The sequence below is a fragment of the Salmo salar genome, chromosome 20 (genome assembly GCF_965601325.2).
Source record: "Salmo salar chromosome 20, fSalSal1, whole genome shotgun sequence".
Taxonomy (NCBI): Eukaryota; Metazoa; Chordata; class Actinopteri; order Salmoniformes; family Salmonidae; genus Salmo; species Salmo salar.
This window is the reverse complement of record NC_138310.1, coordinates 72,222,439-72,244,695: the sequence shown is the minus strand read 5'-3', so window position 1 is coordinate 72,244,695 and position 22,257 is coordinate 72,222,439. Positions and strand designations below refer to the sequence as shown.

The 22,257-nt window shown below is 42.5% G+C and overlaps 1 protein-coding gene across 1 annotated transcript in view; it reads left to right on the top strand.

The window, feature by feature from the left end:
• The first annotated feature begins 12,127 nt into the window (after positions 1 to 12,127).
• Positions 12,128 to 22,257, top strand: part of LOC106581294 (solute carrier family 12 member 9) — an 86,132-nt gene continuing 76,002 nt past the window's right edge. The window contains exon 1 of the mRNA XM_014163255.3: positions 12,128 to 12,747. Coding sequence (XP_014018730.3) covers positions 12,522 to 12,747 — 226 coding nt within the window. The 5' untranslated portion in view covers positions 12,128 to 12,521. The remainder of the gene's footprint in view (positions 12,748 to 22,257) is intronic.

Below are 22,257 nucleotides of genomic sequence, written 5' to 3'. Positions count from 1 at the left end.
CTTCAGTTTAGAATGCAATTTGATTAACCAGCTGTGTTTGCTAGGGATGGATAAAAAGTGTGACACCAATCATTACCCCGAGGACTGGAGTTGCTGGCTTAGAGAAAAGAATCCTCCTGAGGTATTAGGCGGACACATGAATGAAGTAAATGTTAATGATGAATTAATTTTGAATGAATAAGCTAAATCAGGCAAATATAACTTGTCTGTGTATAAGGAAACTAATGGGACTGCCACGGGAGAGCTCCTGACAGACATTCACTATGGTGCATCAAGTTTGTTGGAATCTCTCCAGTTAACTAATAAAAAACAATGATTCATTTAAGATTGACTTTGAGTGTCCCTGTGTAAGAATTTCCACAACACTACACAATGTTCCTGTAGATGTTTTGGTTCTAAACCCATTATTTGGTCAACGGTAATGTGCATTACCCTGTTTCCTGTAATGAAAGTATCTGTCCTGTCTAGCTTCGATGCAATCAAGAGAGTTATGAGTCCAGCACAATGTAAAAACTGTAAAAACTCTTGGTTGCATCCCTGTTTTGCTGCTAGCTCTCACTCCCCCTTTAGCACACACAGTGAAGGGATAGAGGCATTCTGATGAGCGCAAGTATACTGACAGTTGACCATCATTTCAAAATGTAATTGCGGGAAAGACAGTTTTTAAAACTACTGCTAAAAAAAGGAGTCTTAGGTTTAAGTATAACAATTATTTATAGAGGAAATAACACCACTTTACAAACGGAGTATGTAATTGAGATTATGCACCAGTGGAACAGAGCAGAGCGTGCCATTTGCGGTGAAGACATCAAGTAGCCTATACAACTACCAATGGGACATTTTTGTAGGACATTACATTTACTGTTAGATCAATTGCATGGCTATCTCGCAACAATTTAATATTTAGAGTTAGCAATCTAGCTAATGTGTTTTGTGTTCCCACTTCCTCAAGTGGTAAATAATGTAGCATATAGTCTAGGTCAATATGCACAAAAAACATGCAGGCTAACTAATCTCTAAAGAGCATAAAAAATACCTGATTGTTCTGGATCCTATTTTGACATGTTACAAATCTAATATGTTAGATGAAATAGCTAAGATCTGTCTTACTTGGCTCTGGAAAAAGTCAGTCTAGAGCCCTCCTGCTTAACTACCTTTCTTTGAAGTATAGCCATTTGATACTTCACTGAATGAGGGCATTCTTTAGACTTTTTGGTTTTAGGCTAATGTTCTAATGTTATAGCATAATACCTCCAAAGGAGCTACTGATTGTGTAGAGTTGTTGCAGCCCTACTCTAACACACCAGATTCTACAAATCAACAGAACCTTGTGGATGCTGACTCCTGTGTTTGAGCAGTGCTGGATCAAAAGCCTGCACACCCAGTGATCTAGCTGTCCAGATAGAGTTGACCACATGTGTTTTACACAGTAACATTGCTGTTTATTTTACCTTATTTCCAAGATGGCGTAGCAGTGCAGACGTGGTTTGTCGTCCTCTTGTTTACTTTTTGTATTTTTCGTCTTTTTTGTATATATTTCAATTTAATTTCAATCTCTTTTCCATTTTTTTCTTCCGGTAACACTCCTCATCCAATGTGACATGGATCCGCAATTTTTTAGACCTTATAGCCAGAACCTCCATCAAAAGCTAGCCATCAGAAGCTAACCAGCTAATTAGCTATTAGCTATTTAGTCATTGTTAGCCGCTGCTAGCGGCCTTTACCTTCAGCACAGACACCAGCTGTTTTTTTTGGCCTGGATAATACTTGCCAGCCTGCCTGTATCGGACTGTTTTCTCCACTACAACGGCAGATTCCTGCCGTAAACCCTGGACCATTACTCCTGATCATCACAGCTAGCTAGCTCCCACCGAGTGACCCAGCCCCGAAGCTAGCCCTGAGCCAGGCCCACCTCCCGGCCTACTCTGTGATCACTCGGCTACTCAGCCGAGGCCTCCCGGACTCTACCCTTAACATGGATTGAATCCACTACTCCACCAGATCCTTGCCGTAAGCTCTGGACCTTTGCATCGGATCATCGCTGCTAGCTAGCTGCTACCGAGTGGCTATAGTGGCTAAACCCCTGCCCCGAAGCTAGCACCAGTTAGCCGCGAGTCAGGCGCATGTCCCAGGCTAGCAAACAAGATCACTTCAACTACAATACCTCTTTCGCCATCTGGCCCGGACCCTATGTTGACACGGTGCCCCGCCGTACCACCACGACTGGTCCACCGACATAACTCCATCCGCTGTGTCCTCAACCGGCCTTTGCTGGACGTCGGAGCAGACACTTCTACTTACTCTGGCCTGCTAACTTTAAACGCTGTGTTTCCCGCGTGCTAGTGTAGTAGCGACTACCCCGCGGCTTCCCTGTTCCATCTATTTCTGTTCACTGGACCCTATGATCACTTGGCTACATAGCTGATGCCTGCTGGACTGTTCATTAATCACAGTACTCCATTTTGTTTATTTTTTGATTATCTGTTGGCCCCTGCCTCGAACTCAGACCCTGTGTGTAGTTAACCGACCCTCTCTACCCATTCATCGCCAATTTATTTGTTGTTGTTGTCCTAGCTGATTAACTGTTGTTGTCTTACCTGCTGTTGTCTTAAGCTAGCTCTCCCAATCAACACCTGTGATTACTTTATGCCTCACTTTATGTCTCTCTCAAATGTCAATATGCCTTGTACACTGTTGTTTAGGATAGTTATCATTGTTTTAGTTTACTGTGGAGCCCCACTCAATATGCCTTAGATACCTCCTTTGTCCCACCTCCCACACATGCGGTGACCTCACCCAGCATAACTAGCCTGTCCAGAGATGCAACCTCTCTTATCATCACTCGGTGCCTGGGCTTACCTCCACTGTACCCACACCCCACCATACCCCTGTCTGTACATTATGCCCTGAATCTATTCTACCACACCCAGAAATCTGCTCCTTTAATTCTCTGTCCCCAACGCACTAGACGACCAGTTTTGATAGCCTTTAGCCGTACCCTCATCCTACTCCTCCTCTGTTCCTCGGGTGATGTGGAGGTTAACCCAGGCCCTGCGTTCCCTCAGGCACTCTCATTTGTTGACTTCTGTAACCGAAAAAGCCTTGGTTTCATGCATGTTAACATCAGAAGCCTCCTCCCTAAGTTTGTTTCACTCACTGCTTTAGCACACTCCGCCAACCCTGATGCCCTTGCCATATCTGAATCCTGGCTTAGGAAGGCCACCAAAAACTACATTTTCCATCAAGATAGAACTGCTAAAGGGGAGGAGTTGCAATCTACTCCAGAGATAGCCTGCAAAGTTCTGTCATACTTTCCAGGTCTATGCCCAAACAGTTAAAGCTTCTAATTTTAAAAATGAATCTCTCCAGAAATAAGTCTCTCACTGTTGCCGCCTGTTATAGACCTCCCTCAGCTTCCAGCTGTGCCCTGGACATCATATGTGAATTGATTTCCCCTCATCTATCTTCAGAGTTTGTTCTGTTAGGTGCCCTAAACATGGATATGCTTAACACCCCGGCAGTCCTACAATCTCAGCTAGATGCCCTCAATCTCACACAAATGATCAAGGAACCCACCAGGTACAACCATAAATCCGTTAACATGGGCACCCTCATAGATATTATCCTGACCAACTTGCCCTCCAAATACACCTCTGCTGTTTTCAATCAGGATCTCAGCGATCACTGCCTCATTGCCTACATCCGCTATTGGTCCGCGGTCAAACGACGACCCCCCATCACTGTCAAACGTTCCCTAAAACACTTCTGCGAGTAGGCCTTTCTAAATCGACCTGGCCCGGGTATCCTGGCAAGATATTGACCTCATCCCGTCAATCGAGGATGCCTGGTCGTTCTTTAAAAGTAATTTCCTCACCATCTTGAATAAGCATGCCCCTTTCAAAAAATGTAGAACTAAGAACAGATATAGCCCTTGGTTCACTCCAGACCTGACTGCCCTTGACCAGCACAAAAACATCCTGTGGCGGACTGCACTAGCATCAAATAGTCGCGATATGCAACTTTTCAGGGAAGTCAGGAACCAATACACGCAGTCAGTCAGGAAAGCAAAGGCTAGCTTTTTCAAACAGAAATTTTCATCCTGTAGCTCTAACTCCAAAAAGTTTTGGGACACTAAAGTCCATGGAGAATAAGAGCACCTCCTCCCAGCTGCCCACTGCACTGAAGCTAGGTAACACTGTCACCACCGATAAATCCACGATAATCGAGAATTTCAATAAGCAATTCTCTACGGCCGGCCAGGCTTTCCTCCTGGCTACCCCAACCCCGGCCAACAGCTCCGTACCCCCGCAGCTACTTGCCCAAGCCTCTCCAGCTTCTCCTTCACCCAAATCCAGATAGCAGATGTTCTGAAAGAGCTGCAAATCCTGGACCTGTACAAATCAGCTGGGCTAGACAATCTGGACCCTCTCTTTCTAAAATTATCCGCCGCCATTGTTGCAACCTCTATTACCAGTCTGTTCAACCTCTCTTTCGTATCGTCCGAGATCCCTAAAGATTGGAAAGCTGCCGCGTTCATCCCCCTCTTCAAAGGGGGTGACACTCTAGACCCAAACTGTTATAGACCTATATCCATCCTGCCCTGCCTTTCTAAAGTCTTCAAAAGCCAAGCTAATAAACAGATCACTGACCATTTCGAATCCCACCGTACATTCTCCGCTGTGCAATCCGGTTCTCGAGCTTGTCATGAGTGCACCTCAGCCACGCTCAAGGTACTAAATGATATCATAACCGCCATCGATAAAAGACAGTACTGTGCAGCCGTCTTCATCGACCTGGCCAAGGCTTTCGACTCTGTCAATCACCGTATTCTTATTGTCAGACTCAACAGCCTTGGTTTCTCAAATGACTGCTTTGCCTGGTTCACCAACTACTTCTCAGACAGAGTTCAGTGTGTCAAATCGGAGGGCCTGTTGTCCGGACCTCTGGCAGTCTCTATGGGGGTGCCACAGGGTTCAATTCTCGGGCCTACTCTTTTCTCTGTATATATCAACGATATCGCTCTTGCTGCGGGTGATTCCCTAATCCACCTCTACGCAGACGACACCATTCTGTATACCTCTGGCCCTTCTTTGGACACTGTGTTAACTAACCTCCAAACAAGCTTCAATGCCATACAACACTCCTTCCATGGCCTCCAACTGCTCTTAAACGCTAGTAAAACCAAATGCATGCTTTTCAACCATTCGCTGCCTGCACCTGCCCACCCAACTAGCATCACTTCTCTGGACGATTCTGACTTAGAATATGTGGACAACTACAAATACCTAGGTGTCTGGCTAGACTGTAAACTCTCCTTCCAGAATCATGTTAAACATCTCCAATCCAAAATTAAATCTAGAATCGGCTTCCTATTTCGCAACAAAGCCTCCTTCACTCACGTCGCCAAACATACCCTCGTAAAAGTGACTATCCTACCGATCCTCGACTTCGGCGATGTCATTTACAAAATAGCTTCCAATACTCTACTCAGCAAACTGGATGCAGTCTATCACAGTGCCATCCGTTTGGTCACCAAAGCCCCTTATACCACCCACCACTGCGACCTGTATGCTTTAGTCGGCTGGCCCTCGCTACATATTCGTTGCCAGACCCACTGTCTCCAGGTCATCTATAAGTCATTGCTAGGTAAAGCTCCGCCTTATCTCAGCTCACTGGTCACGATAACAACACCCACCCGTAGCACGCCCTCCAGCAGGTATATCTCACTGGTCATCCCCAAAGACAACATCTACTTTGGCCGCCTTTCCTTCCAGTTCTCTGTTGCCAATGACTGGAATGAATTGCAAAAATCACTGAAGCTGGAGTCTTATATTTCCCTCCAGACACTCGAATGCTATGTCCTTGGGGAAGGGTCGGGAGGCCGCCAGACTACCACTTTAACATCTGCCGATGACTTGGTACTTTTGAGCGGCTCTGTGAAAGGTATGGGAAAAAAACATTGCAATTCTGGAAAACAATGGCCAACTAATGGGTTTGAGAGTTCAACCCAAAAAATGCCACAGTGTCTTCATTGAAAAATACGGTAATAGCACAGGCAAGTGCTCGTTCAAGGTTAATGGTTGTTCAGCCTGGAAACTGAACGGAGAGGACTTGCACTTGATCGTGCCTGAAGAATCCTAAAAATATCTTGGAATGCAAGTGAACCCGTGGGCTGGCATTGTTAAGCTGGAACTGATCGGGCTACTTTGTGATTGCATATGGAAGATGAAGATGTTGAACTCCTTCGCTGTCCCGAGGCTCATCTACAAGGCTGACCATGGCAAACTAAAGGGGGTCGACCTGACCAAAATAGATGTGTAGAGGAGCGTTGAATTAATACATCCACGCCAGACATCAAATACAATGAGAATACACAAGGAGCTCTCTTCATTGGCCTGAGAACAAAGGAAGAGTGGGCCACTCATAGCAAGCTCCCAGCAGGAGTCATCCATCCCTCTTCTGCTCATCTCACACTTCTAGTTGATGATATTACTCCAGTGCTAGCCTCTCTACACTGGCTTCCTGTTAAGGCTAGGGCTGATTTCAAGGTTTTACTGCTAACCTACAAAGCCTTACATGGACTTGCTCCTGCCTATCTCTCCGATTTGGTGCTGCCGTACATACCTACACATAGGCTACAGTCACAAGACGCATGCCTCACAGTAGTCCCTAGAATTTCTAAGCAAACAGCTGGAGGCAGGGCTTTCTCCTATAGAGCTTAGTTATTATGGAATTGTCTGCCTATCCATGTGAGAAATGCAGCCTCGGTCTCGACCTTATGTTTTTACTGAAGACTCAGCTCCTCAGTAGGTTCTATGATTGAGTGTAGTCTGGCCCAGGTGTGCGAAGGTGAACAGCAAGTCACAATGACGAACTGCCCTTGCTGCCTCTGCCTAGCCGGCTCCCCTCTCTCCACTGGGATTCTCTGCCTCTGACCCTACTACAGGGCTGAGTAACTGGCTTATTATTTCTCTTCCATGCCGTCCCTAGGAGGGGTGCATCACGTTGTGCCAGGCCTTTTTGAGCTATACTTGAGTGGGTTGAGTCACTGATGTGATCTTCCTGTCCGGTCTTGTGTCCCCTCGGGCTCATGCATGGAGGAGATCTTCGTGGGCTGTACTCAGCCATGTCTCAGGATAGAAAGCTGGTGGTCTGTTGATATCCCTCTAGTGATGTGGGGGCTGTGCTTTGGCAAAGTGGGTGGGGTTATATCCTGCCTGGTTGGCCCGGGGTATCATCGGACGGGGCCACAGTGTCCTAGATGGTATAGTAGATGGTATAGAATACAATACAGTTGAAGTCGGAAGTTTACATACACCTTAGCCAAATACATTTAAACTCCGTTTTTCACAATTCCTGACATTTAATCCTAGTAAGAATTAACTGTCTTAGGTCAGTTAGGATCACCACTTTATTTTAAGAATGTGAAATGTCAGAATAATAGTAGAGAGACTGATATATTTCGGCTTTTATTTCTTTCATCACATTCCCAGTGGGTCAAAAGTTTAGATACACTCAATTAGTATTTGGTAGCATCGCCTTTAAATTATTTAACTTGGGTCAAACATTTCGGGTAGCATTCCACAAGCTTCCCACAATAAGTTGGGTGGATTTTGGCCCATTCCTCCGGACAGAGCTGGTGTAACTAAGTCAGGTTTGTAGGCCTCTTTGCTTGCACACGCTTCTTCAGTTCTGCCCACAAATTTTCTGTAGGATTGAGGTCAGAGCTTTGTGATGGCCACTCCATTACCTTGGCTTGTTGTCCTTAAGCCATTTTGCCACAACTTTGGAAGTATGCTTGGGGTCATTGTCCATTTGGAAGACACATTTGCAAGCAAGCTTTAATTTCCTGACTGATGTCATGAGATATTGCTTCAATATATCCACATAATTTTCCATCCTCATGATGCCATCTATTTTGTGAAGTGCACCAGTCCCTCCTGCAGCAAAGCACCCCCACAACATGATGCTGCCACCCCCGTGATTCACGGTTGGGATGGTGTTCTTCGGCTTGCAAGCGACCCCCTTTTTCCTCCAAACATAACGACGGTCATGATGACCAAAGAGTTATATTTTGGTTTCATCAGACCAGAGGACATTTCTCCAAAACGTATGATCTTTCTCCCCATGTGCAGTTGCAAACCGTAGTCTGGCTTGTTTATGGCGGTTTTGGAGCAGTGGCTTCTTCCTTGCCTGGCGGCCTTTCAGGTTATGTTGATATAGGACTCGTTTTACTGTGGATATAGATACTTTTGTACCTGTTTTCTCCAACATCTTCACAAGGTCCTTTGCTGTTGTTCTGGGATTGATTTGCACTTTTCGCACCAAAGTACGTTCATCTCTAGGAGACAGAACGTGTCTCCTTCCTGAGCAGTATGATGGCTGCGTGGTCCCATGGTGTTTATACTTGCATGCTATTGTTTATAAAGATGAACGTTGTACCTTTAGGTGTTTGGAAATTGCTCCCAAGGATGAACCAGACTTGTGGAGGTCTACAATTTTATTTCTGAGGTCTTGATTGATTTCTTTTGATTTTCCCATGATGTCAAGCAAAGAGGGACTGAGTTTGAAGGTAGGCCTTGAAATACATCCACAGGTACACCTCCAATTGACTCAAATGATGTCAATTAGCCTATCAGAATCTTCTAAAGCATGACATATTTTTCAGGAATTTTCCAAGCTGTTTAAAGGCACAGTCAACTTAGTGTATTTAAACTTCTGACCCACTGGAATTGTGATACAGTGAATTATAAGTGAAATAATCTGTCTGTAAACAATTGTTGGAAAAATGACTTGTGTCATGTACAAAGTAGATGTCCTAACCGACTTGCCAAAACTATAGTTTGTTTACAAGAAATGTGTGGAGTGGTTGAAATACGAGTTTTAATGACTCCAACCTAAGTATATATAAACTTCCGACTTCAACTGTATCTTTACTGTTTATTTGATCCATCCAGGTTAGCCATAGTGGTTCAGACCATTCTAATGGCATCCTGGCATCAGAAATATGTCAACTTAAATCTATATTTTAATATAACACAAAGTCATAAAGTTACAAATTGATTGTGCGTGTGTGTGCCTCCCTAGCTGCAGGAGAAGCATGCTGAGGTGAGAGGGGTTTGGGGGTGTTGTTGGAGAGTGAGGACACAGACCAAACTCACCTGGAGAGACTGGAGCATGGAATAACAAACTACCTGCACATAGTCACCAACCTGGACATCACAGTAAGACGCACACACACCTACGCACATACCGACAGAGACACACACACATGCACACTCATTCTCTCACTTTCATTCATGCCATCTCTCTCTCTCTCTTCTCTCTCCCTTCTTATCAATGCTGAACTGGATGAGGAATCTAGGGTGACCAGAAGACTGCACTAGCACTCCCTGGTGGAGATCTCTTTACTACACGGCAGTGTTTTGCTGCCACCTGGATTTATTGATGGAGTTACAGAGCCCTCTTCTGGTGATATACAGCATGACATGGTGTGGTACCTGTTGAGGAGAAGGTGGGATCTGAGTAGGCTACAACTGGCTTCTATAGAGCTCGCCAGCTTGTAGTCCTAAAAACTTGAAATGAGTTTCCTCTGGTTGGTTCAGCCATTCCTATAGGGGAAATGAATGTTGAAAGAATGGGGTTAACACAGGTTTAGGAGATCTTATATTTTTTGTTCTGTAAGATAATATCAATTAACACTGCCTTTATGAATTATGATGTCTTTATGTGCTTGCTTTGCTTACATGAATGCTTCATAATTCACAAAAAGTGACATTAGCTAGAAGAAAATGCATACAATCTCCTCAACCTGTGTTTACCAAAATCCTTATTTTCAGCATTAATCCAAAAAAAACATTAATTTCCCCATAGGCTTTGGCCAGCGAGCCATGGCGGAGTTAGATCCACCAAAATACGCCATTAATTGCTCTCTATTAGAAGCAGGCACTATCAGTGAGACAAGTCCAAAGAGACTGGACCTATGCTCTTAATTAGATGAGACAATTCTAAAGACTGTTGGCCCCACTTTAAAGTGCCTCTGTGCCAAATTGGAAGAAGACTTGCTACATAATTTTCTCAAATGGGAATATCAACAGAGTGAAGGCAGCCTAATATGCATGGTTTTTCACAGCCATGATAGGAGGGAAAGAAACCATGGTGGAAATATGGTTGGTTAAAATCAATTACTGCACTGGTTGGAAGAATGGAAGGGAATATTCATCAAAGCCATACTTTTGAAGAATGGCTGGTTTGGAAAAAGTTGAGCCAAAAGACTGAATTAAAAGGTCAAGCGAGGGAGAAAGAGTGTGTGTGTTGTATTCTACATGATTGATGTTCAAGTGTCGAAAAAACATGTTTGGCTGTGTCATATTTTATATTGAAATATGATTTGCTTATTATTTCAGTATTTTCAATATGCATGAGATAGCCTGTTACATGGAATGTTATAACAAATTGAAATCATTAAATGCATTCCATTAAAGGTGTAGGCTATGTAAATAATTCAATATATAGACGTTATGTAGCCTACCCATGGTTTCTATTTATAGACTACATCCGTATAAGATAAAATCTAATGAAAGAGTGTGGACTTTTGGTATTAGTGCTGGACTCAGTGATTTATTTAGCAGCTTTTAGGTTGCGATTCCACGGTAGATGGAAGGATTAGCCAACAGCAACATAATTACTGTAGGCTAATTTATTCCAACGATACAATGTCACTTGTTGAGTGTAAACAGGTGTCAATTTTCGTTTCGATGCAAAGTTTCCAGTATAAGGAAGTAAGACACGGAGATTGTTACAATGTAATATTTTAAACCAAAATGCCTTGACAAGTTGGAGAGAGTTGATTGGACAAACGGGCTGGCTCATATGAGCAGATGACAAACTTGAAAATACTGGCATCACATGATAAATCTAGTCAACGGATTGAGCTCCGTGAAATCAGCGCCAATATGCGACATCAACGTGTCCCAAATAGCTTCAAAATAAAGGTCCTCCATTTACTTGAACACAATGGCTTGTTTGACATTGCCAACTGACTGATCTACAAATCACCTTGCATCATAAATAACTACTTTGTAGATCAGTCAGTCAGCATTTACCCACGATGCATGGTGATTTGACTCTCTTGAACAAGGCCAGCATCACACAAGCTAGCACCATAAGGACAATTTTCTAATAAAAAGCCCTTGAAAAAAGGTTACTTGACTGTTAATGAATGTTTTTCTGATTTAACAATTCAAAAAAACATCTAGTTTAAAGTTAGTTAACCACACATTTACTGAAAACACAAAGATCATAGAGCCTGGTGACTAGGTTTCTTCCTAGGTTCCTGCTCCTATGGTTTTCCTAGCCGCTGTGCTTCTGCATCTTCATTGCTTGCTCTTTGGGGGTTTAGGCTCGGTATCTGTAAAGCACTTTGTGACAACTGCTGACGTAAAAAGGGCTTTATGAAATACATTTGATCGATTGATCAACAGATGTTTGATTCTATGCCATTTATTTTAAACTATAGACGTCGTCAGCGTAAAAAGGGGGCATTTCAGAATCATCAGACCCTCTACTACTAAGATCCAGTTTCATACCATGAAGATTTACCATAAGTGTCTATTTTTCAGCAGAAAGCTACTGTGACCGCTGACCAAAAAAATATACCCCAATAACACAAGGCCTTATTTACAGCTCTCTAAAAAATACCCCAATAACACAAGGCCTTATTTACAGCTCTCTAAAAAATACCCCAATAACACAAGGCCTTATTTACAGCTCTCTAAAAAATACCCCAATAACACAAGGCCTTATTTACAGCTCTCTAAGAAATACCCCAATGACACACATTTTCATGGTATGACACAGGATCCCATTAGTAGAGGGTCTGAGCATTCCAAACTTTTATCATTTCAAAAGTACAATACCAAGCAGATGTACAGGGCTGACAACTTCTGTAGTTTAAATGGTACAGTAGAAATGTGATGTGTAGAGCTATAATGAAAAAACTATTTAGAGGATGCAACAGTTCAACACATCAGGAGTCAGTTGGCAGTTGGCTTTTCATAGCTATGTATTCAGAGGTCAAGACAGCAACTTTTATTTTGAAAATGTGCTGTATGACCTAGATGTCGCTGGGTTCACAATGCTCACGGATTGTTGGAAAGTGGCTAAGGACAATTTTTACGAAAATGTGTGGCTTTTAATGTAGGCCCACGACAATATAGTGCTTTCTCTGAGTTCGAGTGGAGTTAGGCCACACGAGGAGAACATGTATTTATAATGTCGGTGTAGGCATTCTATATCACTACATTGATTAGCATTCAGACTTCAACGATTGGCCCGTGACAATGTTGTCCAGCGTCTGGTTACATTATTGAGAAAATCATGTGTTAGTAAAGTCACGCGAACTGATTTTGGCTTCTACGTTTTGGGAGTGAACTCTAGAAAGTAGTTTAGTGTATGAAGCCGACACGTGCCAGCGTGTTCTAAAGTTCTGGCTAGTCCTAGTAGCCAACAGCAGCTTCACCATGTCGGAGAGGACACCGCTCCTGCACTATCGTCTCTCCACAAACGTCAATGAGCAGTTGGGGGAGCATCAGCCGTGTCTGTCTGGGGAGACTGTGGAGCAGTCCCTGGCTTTTTCCAGACTGAAGTCGGCGCACCACAGCCGTCCCAAAAAACTCTCCACATTCTTTGGCGTGGTGATACCCACCTTACTGTCTATGTTCAGCGTGGTGGTCTTTCTACGAATTGGTGAGTATAGCCTACGGTTATTTATTACAATGTCCGGTGAGTATAGCCTACCGTTATTTATGACAGTGTCCACAACATACCTTTACTTTAGGCCCATGTTGGTACATTTGAGCCAGTTGTTGCCTGGAAACCCGACTTTGAATTCAATTGAATTCTTCATCGAGCATAAATTAGAGTTTGAATCAGGAAAGTTAACTCTCACGATCTCTACAAGCCAGAATGTGAAATAAAATGTTGACGTTAAAATTTAATTTTATTCAACATTCTTGAATAAAAATACGGGCCTGATGGGAACAATTTTTTTCGGTCAACTTTCCAAATGTCGACAAAACAAAATACTCTAGACAAGGTGGGATCTTCTTGTCGGTAAAATGAATGAAATGATTAGATTACAGATGAAGAAAGTTATGATCAAATTCACAGGGTGGTGAAAGTGCAAGGTGATGAGTTTAATGCGCCTTTCCTATAGATATCGAGGGTCTTATTCTGGTGACCAGATCATCGATGTTTGGCTGTTTTTTTAACAAAATAATCTCGCTCTTTTGCCAATAATAATCTCATTATGTAGGCTATATGTGCGCTCTAGCCAAAAGCGGGCAGATACCCTCGGGCCATTGTGTAGAATTAGGGGCGCAACTTTGGTTTTAGAAGTGGGGGGACATCATTTGGCGGGGGTTTTGGGGGTCCTCTCAATTTTGGGGGGCATCTGAAGCTATTTTCCTGCATTTCTACACAATCTAATATGGCCCTCCTAGCGGTCTCTATTTAGAACAACAAAAAGTAAGCAAAAATGCCCACAGTCATCTAGGTAAGAGATCATTATTAAATATGCTGAAGTGATTGCAGTGGCGACCCGTCGTTCAGGGCAGGTGGGGCAGAGCCCCATTTTCTTTTGAGCCTCACATTTTTAGCATAAAAAAATAACAATAAAAAAAAAAAAACATTTTGCCTGTTTTGCATGTTATTTTGGCATCAGTACGTGTCACATATCAGTTTGCAAACAATGTAAAATAATATATAATTGAGTTAATAAAGCTGCATACAAACATGGTCTCTTTTTTTGTTTTCTTAAGGCAGCTCCAAAATGCATGTATTTCCGCCTAGCTCAGTGCTTGCTGTGGTGGTGGGGAAAGCCAACAGAAAATACGGAGCTTTGCGCCGTGATTGGCTTAGTGTTCTGTCACTTATGGGGACACTAAGTCACCTCCAAGTCTAAGGGTAGAGCTCTCAAATTCAAGCCCATAGAGTTACATTAGAAGTGCCTATCCAAGAAGGCTCAAGGTCATTGGCCACAGATAAAATGACGTCAAATCACATATCTACAGTAGCTTTGATTGGACTGATCTAAATCTTAGCTAGCAGTCATCATGAATCAAGTTGACAAACTACTGGCAAATCCTTTTTAATCCTTCTCATATGAAGATAAATAATGAAGAGCAATTTATAGGTAAAATGTATCGGGTGCTCATTGGCCATTGGACGTAAACATTACACAACAAGTTGGAAATCGCAACAATGAGTGGTTTGGAAGGAGTCCGTGTCGCTAACTGCAAGCAATCGTTAGCCTGCTATTCAGTGGAGTGGCTTTGTGGTCCCAAGTCTAAGATGAAGGTTCTCTTTTCCTAGTTTTAAAATGATAAACATTCAACATTGGCCATGCTGTCAATGAAACATGATTTGTGCCGCTCTCAAAACAACTTAACTTGGAACTTCAAAATCTGATTTTAGTGAGTTCAAGACAACTGGGAACTCGGAGAAAAACGAGCTACGACTGGGAAAATACATTTTGGACTTTCATCCAACTCGGAATTGTAAATTCAGAACGCTGCCTCTTTCTAGAGCTACGACCTGAAGATCACTGACGTCATCATGATTCAACCTTTTTATATCTTCGAGTTCCCAGTTGTCTTGAAAGCACCATAAATCCAGAGAATCCCAGACTTTGATGACAGTTTGCCCAAGAAGATCCGCCGTGCCACCTTCCTGTTCAAGTGAGCACAGCACAACAAGGTGAGTCCAGAAATGTATTGTATGCTGCTGCATAAATTATGTAATATGCCAGGGAGATATATATACTGTAGCTAAGAAAGTAATACTAAGTGTATGTTGTGTAGTAAGGTGGCCCATGTGCCTCACCCTAATAATTTGTCTATTTTTCACCTCTTAATTTCGCCTACTGTTCTGACTTGGTGGTGAACATGTAGCCTATGATCTGTTTTTGATAAATGTAATCATTGAATGTTGTAAGAGCTTTCATTGTCTGCTTATATGCCCCCTTTATTTATCCTACGGTTCTGACTTGGTGTACAGGGAGAACACTGTAAGAATGGCCCATGTTCTGAATTCTGTCAGTGTTCATTTCAAAAGTACTGAACAAATAGTTATATTGACTACGTCCGTCCTAGCTTGCTCGTTAATGTCTTAAATCAAAATTACGAATAGCCTCTTATCCGCTTGTCGTCCCCTTATGCCATAGTTTGTACATCTCAATTGTCAGTAGAAAGCACATTTGTTAAAGCAAGTCAGTCATATCAACTATATATTTTTTAAAGTCGTAAATGAGACTGTTTCGCTGCCAGACAAGGCTCCGCTGATAGCCAGGTGTAGCAGTGGTAAGGTGTTGGGACAGCTTTATGTAGGCCCTAATAGTTTGTGGGCACTGTTTGTCACCGTTATATTGCAATTAATGTATTGTTTAGTGTTGTGTAGTGGCTTTGCCGGCATTCATCTCACTTTAAAAAAAAATGTACCCACCAAGATGTACATGCTTAAATCGCCACTGCGTGATTGATAAGACTGAACTAGATCAATGATAATTAAATAATCAATATTGTTGCACCTTTAACCAATAGCCTAACAAATGAACAACTCTTACAAAGTACAGACTTAATTTTTTATTCTTCATCAAAACATAATCTATATCAAATTTCAGCAACACCGCCCAACCCTTATCAGTCTAGTCAATGACTCAAATCTCTCCCCAACAGAACTTCCTTCCCATCTTTTTATGTCTCGGGAAAGGTTTGGAAAACATACGTTTTATAAAATCACACATACGCTACCATTCAAAAGTTTGGGGTCACTTTGAAATGTCCTTGTTTTTGAAAGAAAAGCACATTTCTTTGTCCATTAAAATAACATCAAGTTGATTAGAAATGCAGTGAAGACATTGTTAATGTTGTAAATGACTATTGTAGCTGGAAACAGCAGATAAAATAGTTGGACTATCTACATACAGTGAGCACCATAATTCATTGCACAGTGACAATTTTTTGTTATTTTGGTTCTGTACTCTAGCACTTTGAGTTTGAAAGGATACAATGACAACGAGGGTGAAGTGCAGACTGTCAGCTTTAATTTGAGGGTATTTTCATACATATCAGATGAACCGTTTAGAAATGGCAGCACCTTTTTGTACATGTTCCCCCCATTTTAAGGTACTACAAGTATTTGTTGAATTGGCTTCACAGATGTGTGTCGTTAGGCAGGTGTATTCATTTGTGTCGTTAGTGAATGCAGGAGAGTTGTTGATGAAAAGTATTGATTCTAGACTTTTCTATTGCCTTTGGAGGTTGTTGTTGGGGTGTGACAACATGAGGAAGACGGCAGTGTCGATGCAAATGAAGCTGGCCGTCATAAGGCTCAGAAATGAAAATCAATCAATCAGGAACATTGCAAAAACCCTGGGCATGCCCAAGTCAACAGTTTCGTTCATCATTAACAAGAACAAACCAACCGGTGAACTCAATTATGTCAAAAGACCCGGTAGACTGAGGAAGACCACTGTAGTGGATGACCGGAGAATATTCTCTATGGTGAAGAAAACCCCCTGACAACAGCCCAACAGATCAAAAACACTCTCCTGGATGCAGGTGTAGATGTGTCAGTCTACCATACGTAGAAGACTAACACCAGCAGGACTACAGAGGGTACACTACAAGATGCAAACCACTGATACGCCTGAAGAACAGAAAAGCGAGATTACAGTTTGCTAAAAAGCACCTAAAAGGGCCCCAAGAGTTCTGGAGAAAAGTATTGTGGACAGATAAGACAAAGATTAACATGTACCAGAGTGATGGAAAGAGGAAAGTGTGGAGAAAAAAGACATGCCCATGATCCAAAGCATACCACCTTAACTGTGAAACATGGTGGAGGGGGTGTTATGGCTTGGGCCTGTATGGCTGCCAGTGGAACAGGCTCACTTGTCTTCATCGATAATGTGACTGCAGACAGAAGTAGAACAATGAATTCTGAAGTCTACAGAAATATTTATCTGCTCAGATAAAACCAAATGCCTCCAAACTCATTGGACGGCACTTCATCATGCAACAAGACAATGACCCTAATACTGCTAGAGCAACGAAGGGGTTTTTGATGGCCCAAAAAGTGGAAAATCCTTGACTGGCTGAGTCAATCACCGGATCTGAATCCAATCAAACATGCATTTTACATGCTGAAGAGGAGAGTGAAGGCAATAAGTCCCCGAAACAAGCAGGAACTGAAGATGGCTGCAGTACAGGCCTGGCAGAGCATCACCAGGGAAGATACCCAGCGTCTGGTGATGTCGATGCATCGCAGACTTCAAGCAGTCATTGCATGCAAAGGATATGCAACCAAATATTAACAATGATTACTTTATTCTACATTATGTTAAACTGGCCAATTTTTGATGCCCAAAAATGTGGGGGACTATTACAAAAGCTTCTATAATTTCTAAACGGTTCATTCGATATGTATGAAAATACCCTCAAATTAAAGCTGACAGTCTGCACTTCACCCTCATTGTCATCAAACTCAAAGTGCTAGACTACAGAACCAAAATAACAAAAAAATGGTCACTGTCCAATGAATTATGGTGCTCACTGTAGGTGTACAGAGGCCCATTATCAGCAACCATCACTCCTGTGTTCCAATGGCACGTTGAGTTAGCTATTCCAAGTTTATAATTTTAATAGGCTAATTGATCATTGCAAAACCATTTTGCAATTATGTTAGCACATCTGAAAACTGTTGTGCTAATTAAAGAAGCAATAAAACTGTCCGCCTTTAGACTAGTTGAGTGTCTGGAGCATCAGCATTTGTGGGTTTGATTACAGGCTCAAAATGGCCAGAAACAAAGACTTTCTTCTGAAACTCGTCATTCTATTCTTGTTCTGAGAAATGAAGGCTATTCCATGCGAGAAATTGCCAAGAAACTAAAGATCTCGTACAATGCTGTGTACTACTCCCTTCACAGAACAGCGCAAACTGGCACTAACCAGAATAGAAAGAGTGGGAGGCCCCGGTGCACAACTGAGCAAGAGGACAAGTACATTAGCGCCTAGTGTGAGAAACAGATGCCTCACAAGTCGTCAACTGCGTTTATTTTCAGCAAACTTAACGTGTAAATATTTGTATGAACATAACAAGATTCAACAACTGAGAAAAACTGAACAAGTTCCACAGACATGTGACTAACATAAATTGAATAATGTGTCCCTGAACAAAGGGGGGGGGGGGGGGGGTGAAAATCAGAAGTAAGTCAGTATCTGGTGTTGCCACCAGCTGCATTAAGTACTGCAGTGCATCTCCTCATGGACTGCACCAGATTTGCCAGTTCTTGCTGTGAGATGTTACCCCAATCTTCCACCAAGGCACCTGCAAGTTCCCGGACATTTCTGTGGGGAATGGCTCTAGCCCTCTCCCTCCGATCCAACAGGTCCCAGATGTGCTCAAAGGGATTGAGATCCGGGCTCTTTGCTGGCCATAGCAGAACACTGACATTCCTGTCTTGCAGGAAATCACACACAGAATGAGCAGTATGGCTGGTGGCATTGTCATGCTGGAGGGTCATGTCAGGATGAGCCTGCAGGAAGGGTACCCCATGAGGGAGGAGGATGTCTTCCCTGTAACGCACAGCGTTGAGATTGCCTGCAATGACAACAAGCTCAGTCCGATGATGCTGTGACACCGCCCCAGACCATGACGGACCCTCCACCTCCAAATCGATCCTGCTCCAGAGTACAGGCCTCGGTGTAACGCTCATTCCTTCGACAATAAATGCAAATCCGATCATCACCCCTGGTGAGACAAAACCGCGACTCGTCAGTGAAGACCACTTTTTGCCAGTCTTGTCTGGTCCAGCGATGGTGGGTTCCCATAGGCAACGTTGTTGCCGGTGATGTAAGGCAGGTCCTCACAAGACAACAGGCCTACAAGTCCTCAGTCCAGCCTCTCTCAGCCTATTGCGGACAGTCGGAGCACTGATGGAGGGATTGTGCGTTCCTGGTGTAACTCGGGCAGTTGTTGTTGCCATCCTGTACCTGTCCCGCAGGTGTGATGTTCGGATGTACCGTTCCAGTGCAGGTGTTGTTTCACATGGTCTGCCACTGCGAGGACAATCAGCTGTCCGTCCTGTCTCCCTGTAGCGCTGTCTTAGGCGTCTCACAGTATGGACATTGCAATTTATTGCCCTGGCTACATCGGCAGTCCTCATGGCTCCTTGCAGCATGCCTAAGGCACATTCACGCAGATGAGCAGGGACCCTGGGCATCTTTCTTTTGGTGTTTTTCAGAGTCAGTGGAAAGGCCTCTTTAGTGACCTTAATTACATTTACATTTTAGTCATTTAGCAGACGCTCTTATCCAGAGCAACTTAAAGTAGTGAATGCATACATTTCAAGCATTTAATTTTTTTTAATTTTTTTTTGTACTGTAATTGCCTACTGTCTGTAAGCTTTTAGTGTCTTATCGACTGTTCCACAGGTGCATGTTCATTAATTGTTTATGGTTCATTGAACAAATATGGGAAACAGTGTTTAAACCCTTTACAATGAAGATCTGTAAAGTTTTTTGGGATTTTTACGAATTATCTTTGAAAGACAGGGTCCTGAAAAAGGGCCATTTCTTTTTTGGTTGAGTTTAGTACTGGAGAGCTATTTTTACTTGCACACAATATAGCTGGATCATCCCATCCTGCCCCTAGGGGACCACCGCCCTGCAGCGCCGCAACCCAACTCAGCTATAGGATCTTAGTGAAACATTCATTATTGGTTCCAAATGTGTTATGCCAATGCCAGAGTGACAACCAACAGTATGGCAGACCCCCAGGGCCAGGACTGAGCAGTCCAGCAGCTACGAATTGCCTAAATAGGTATCTCCCTTGAAGTGGGCAAGGGACTCCTTTTGTCGTACTGTATTCCATATAAGGCATCCAGACCTCATGAAAGTTGCACAGTATACCCTTAATCTTGTAATAAATCAAATCTAGTGATACATAACTTGATATTTCTGCCATCCATTGTTACATTGTGAGTGGATAACCAACCTTCCAATTAATGGCAATATGTTTCTTAGCTGCTATAAATGCTTGGTGACACAGTTTCTTTTGATAAGTCTCCAGTATCAACATTTCCAAGCAAACAAAAACAGGGAGAATCTGTAGATATGCTGAGATAAAATAACTTTTTGCCAGAATTCAGCCAGCCTTCACAAGACCACAACATATGCAAATATGTCCCCTTTTGTGTTTTACACCTCCAGCAGAATAGTAACATTTCTGAGTGATGATATTCAGTTTCACTGGCATATAGTACGTTCTATGGATGGTCTTAAACTGCAGTAATTTATGTCTGAGATTATATGAGGATGACTGGGCATTGAAACATATCTGTATCCATTCATCATCAGTCTCCCAGGTCTTCCTCACATTTTTGTTTAACATGTTTTGTCATCTGGAAAAGCCTCTATCAACCCTTGATACAGTTTGTAAATCAATTTTAGAGGTTTGCCAGACTGCCTTACAATAGATTCAATCTTTGAAGCTTCTGGCTTGTCCAGTGTTTACTGCACAGAAAGAATAAAGTGTTGCATCTGCAAAAAGGTTCCTCTCAGTGCAGTCAGACTGGTCTTCCCTGACTGCCTGACACTGATGAGACCTCTGTCACCATCTGATCCTGCTCAGATGAGGCATGAGAAGAATGACCTTGGTGTACATTTATACATTGATTCTATTCTTGGATAATATAATGGTTCAATAATTGAAATTACCATTATTCCCAGACCCCTGGCTGTAGCATATCCATCAACTCAAGATGGAACTTTGTATCCATTCACTGATTGTTATAATATACTGCAAAATTCACCTGAGCTCCGAAGACTGGTCTTCCCTGGCTGTCTGACCCTGCTGGGACACCTGTCACCATCTGATCCTGCTAAGACGAGCATAGTGTTGCGTACTGACTGTGCATCATGACAGTGAAGCCTGTAGAGCTGTTTATACCGTGTCAGTGTAACAAGTAGGAAATGAACTAGGGAAACTGACAGATCAATAATGTTACATTGCTATACTGACTAATAAAAACATTACGGTGAAAAAAATTGACTATCTACAGTTTCATCGTTTGATTCAGAATGTGTGTGTGTGTGGGGGGGGGGTCGTCATGTCCCCAGTGATGCCCCTGGCTAGAACGTGTTATAATTCGGGAGGTGGCATACTCACTATATAATGTTAACCTGTTAGGGCTAGGGGGCAGTATTTGCACGGCTGGATAAAAAAATGTACCCGATTTAATCTGGTTACTAATCCTACCCAGTAACTAGAATATGCATATACTTATTATATATGGATAGAAAACACTCTAAAGTTTCTAAAACTGTTTGAATGGTGTCTGTGAGTATAACAGAACTCATTTGGCAGGCAAAACCCTGAGACATTTTCTGACAGGAAGTGGATACCTGATGTGTTGTATTACCTTTAAACCTATCCCATTGAAAAACACAGGGGCTGAGGAATATTTTGGCACTTCCTATTGCTTCCACTAGATGTCACCAGCCTTTACAAAGTGTTTTGAGTCTTCTGGAGGGAGATCTGACCGAACAAGAGCCATGGAACGATGATGTCCCATTAGACACCTGGCGCGCGAGTTCATGTTGGGTACCCTCGTTCCAATACGTTATAAAAGAGTATGCATTCGTCCACCTTGAATATTATTCATGTTCTGGTTAAAAAAGGCCCTAATGATTTATGCTATACAACGTTTGACATGTTTGAACGAACGTAAATATATTTTTTCCCCTCGTTCATGACGAGAAGTCCGGCTGGCTTAGATCATGTGCTAACAAGACGGAGATTTTTGGACATAAATGATGAGCTTTTTTGAACAAAACTACATTCGTTATGGACCTGTGATACCTGGAAGTGACATCTGATGAAGAGAATCAAAGGTAATGGATTATTTACATAGTATTTTCGATTTTAGATCTCCCCAACATGACGTCTAGTCTGTATCGCAACGCGTATTTTTCTGGGCGCAGTGCTCAGATTATTGCAAAGTGTGATTTCCCAGTAAGGTTATTTTTAAATCTGGCAAGTTGATTGCGTTCAAGAGATGTAAATCTATAATTCTTTAAATGACAATATAATATTTTACCAATGTTTTCTAATTTTAATTATTTAATTTGTGGTGTTGACTTGACTGCCGGTTATTGGAGGGAAACGATTTCCTCAACATCAATGCCATAGTAAAACGCT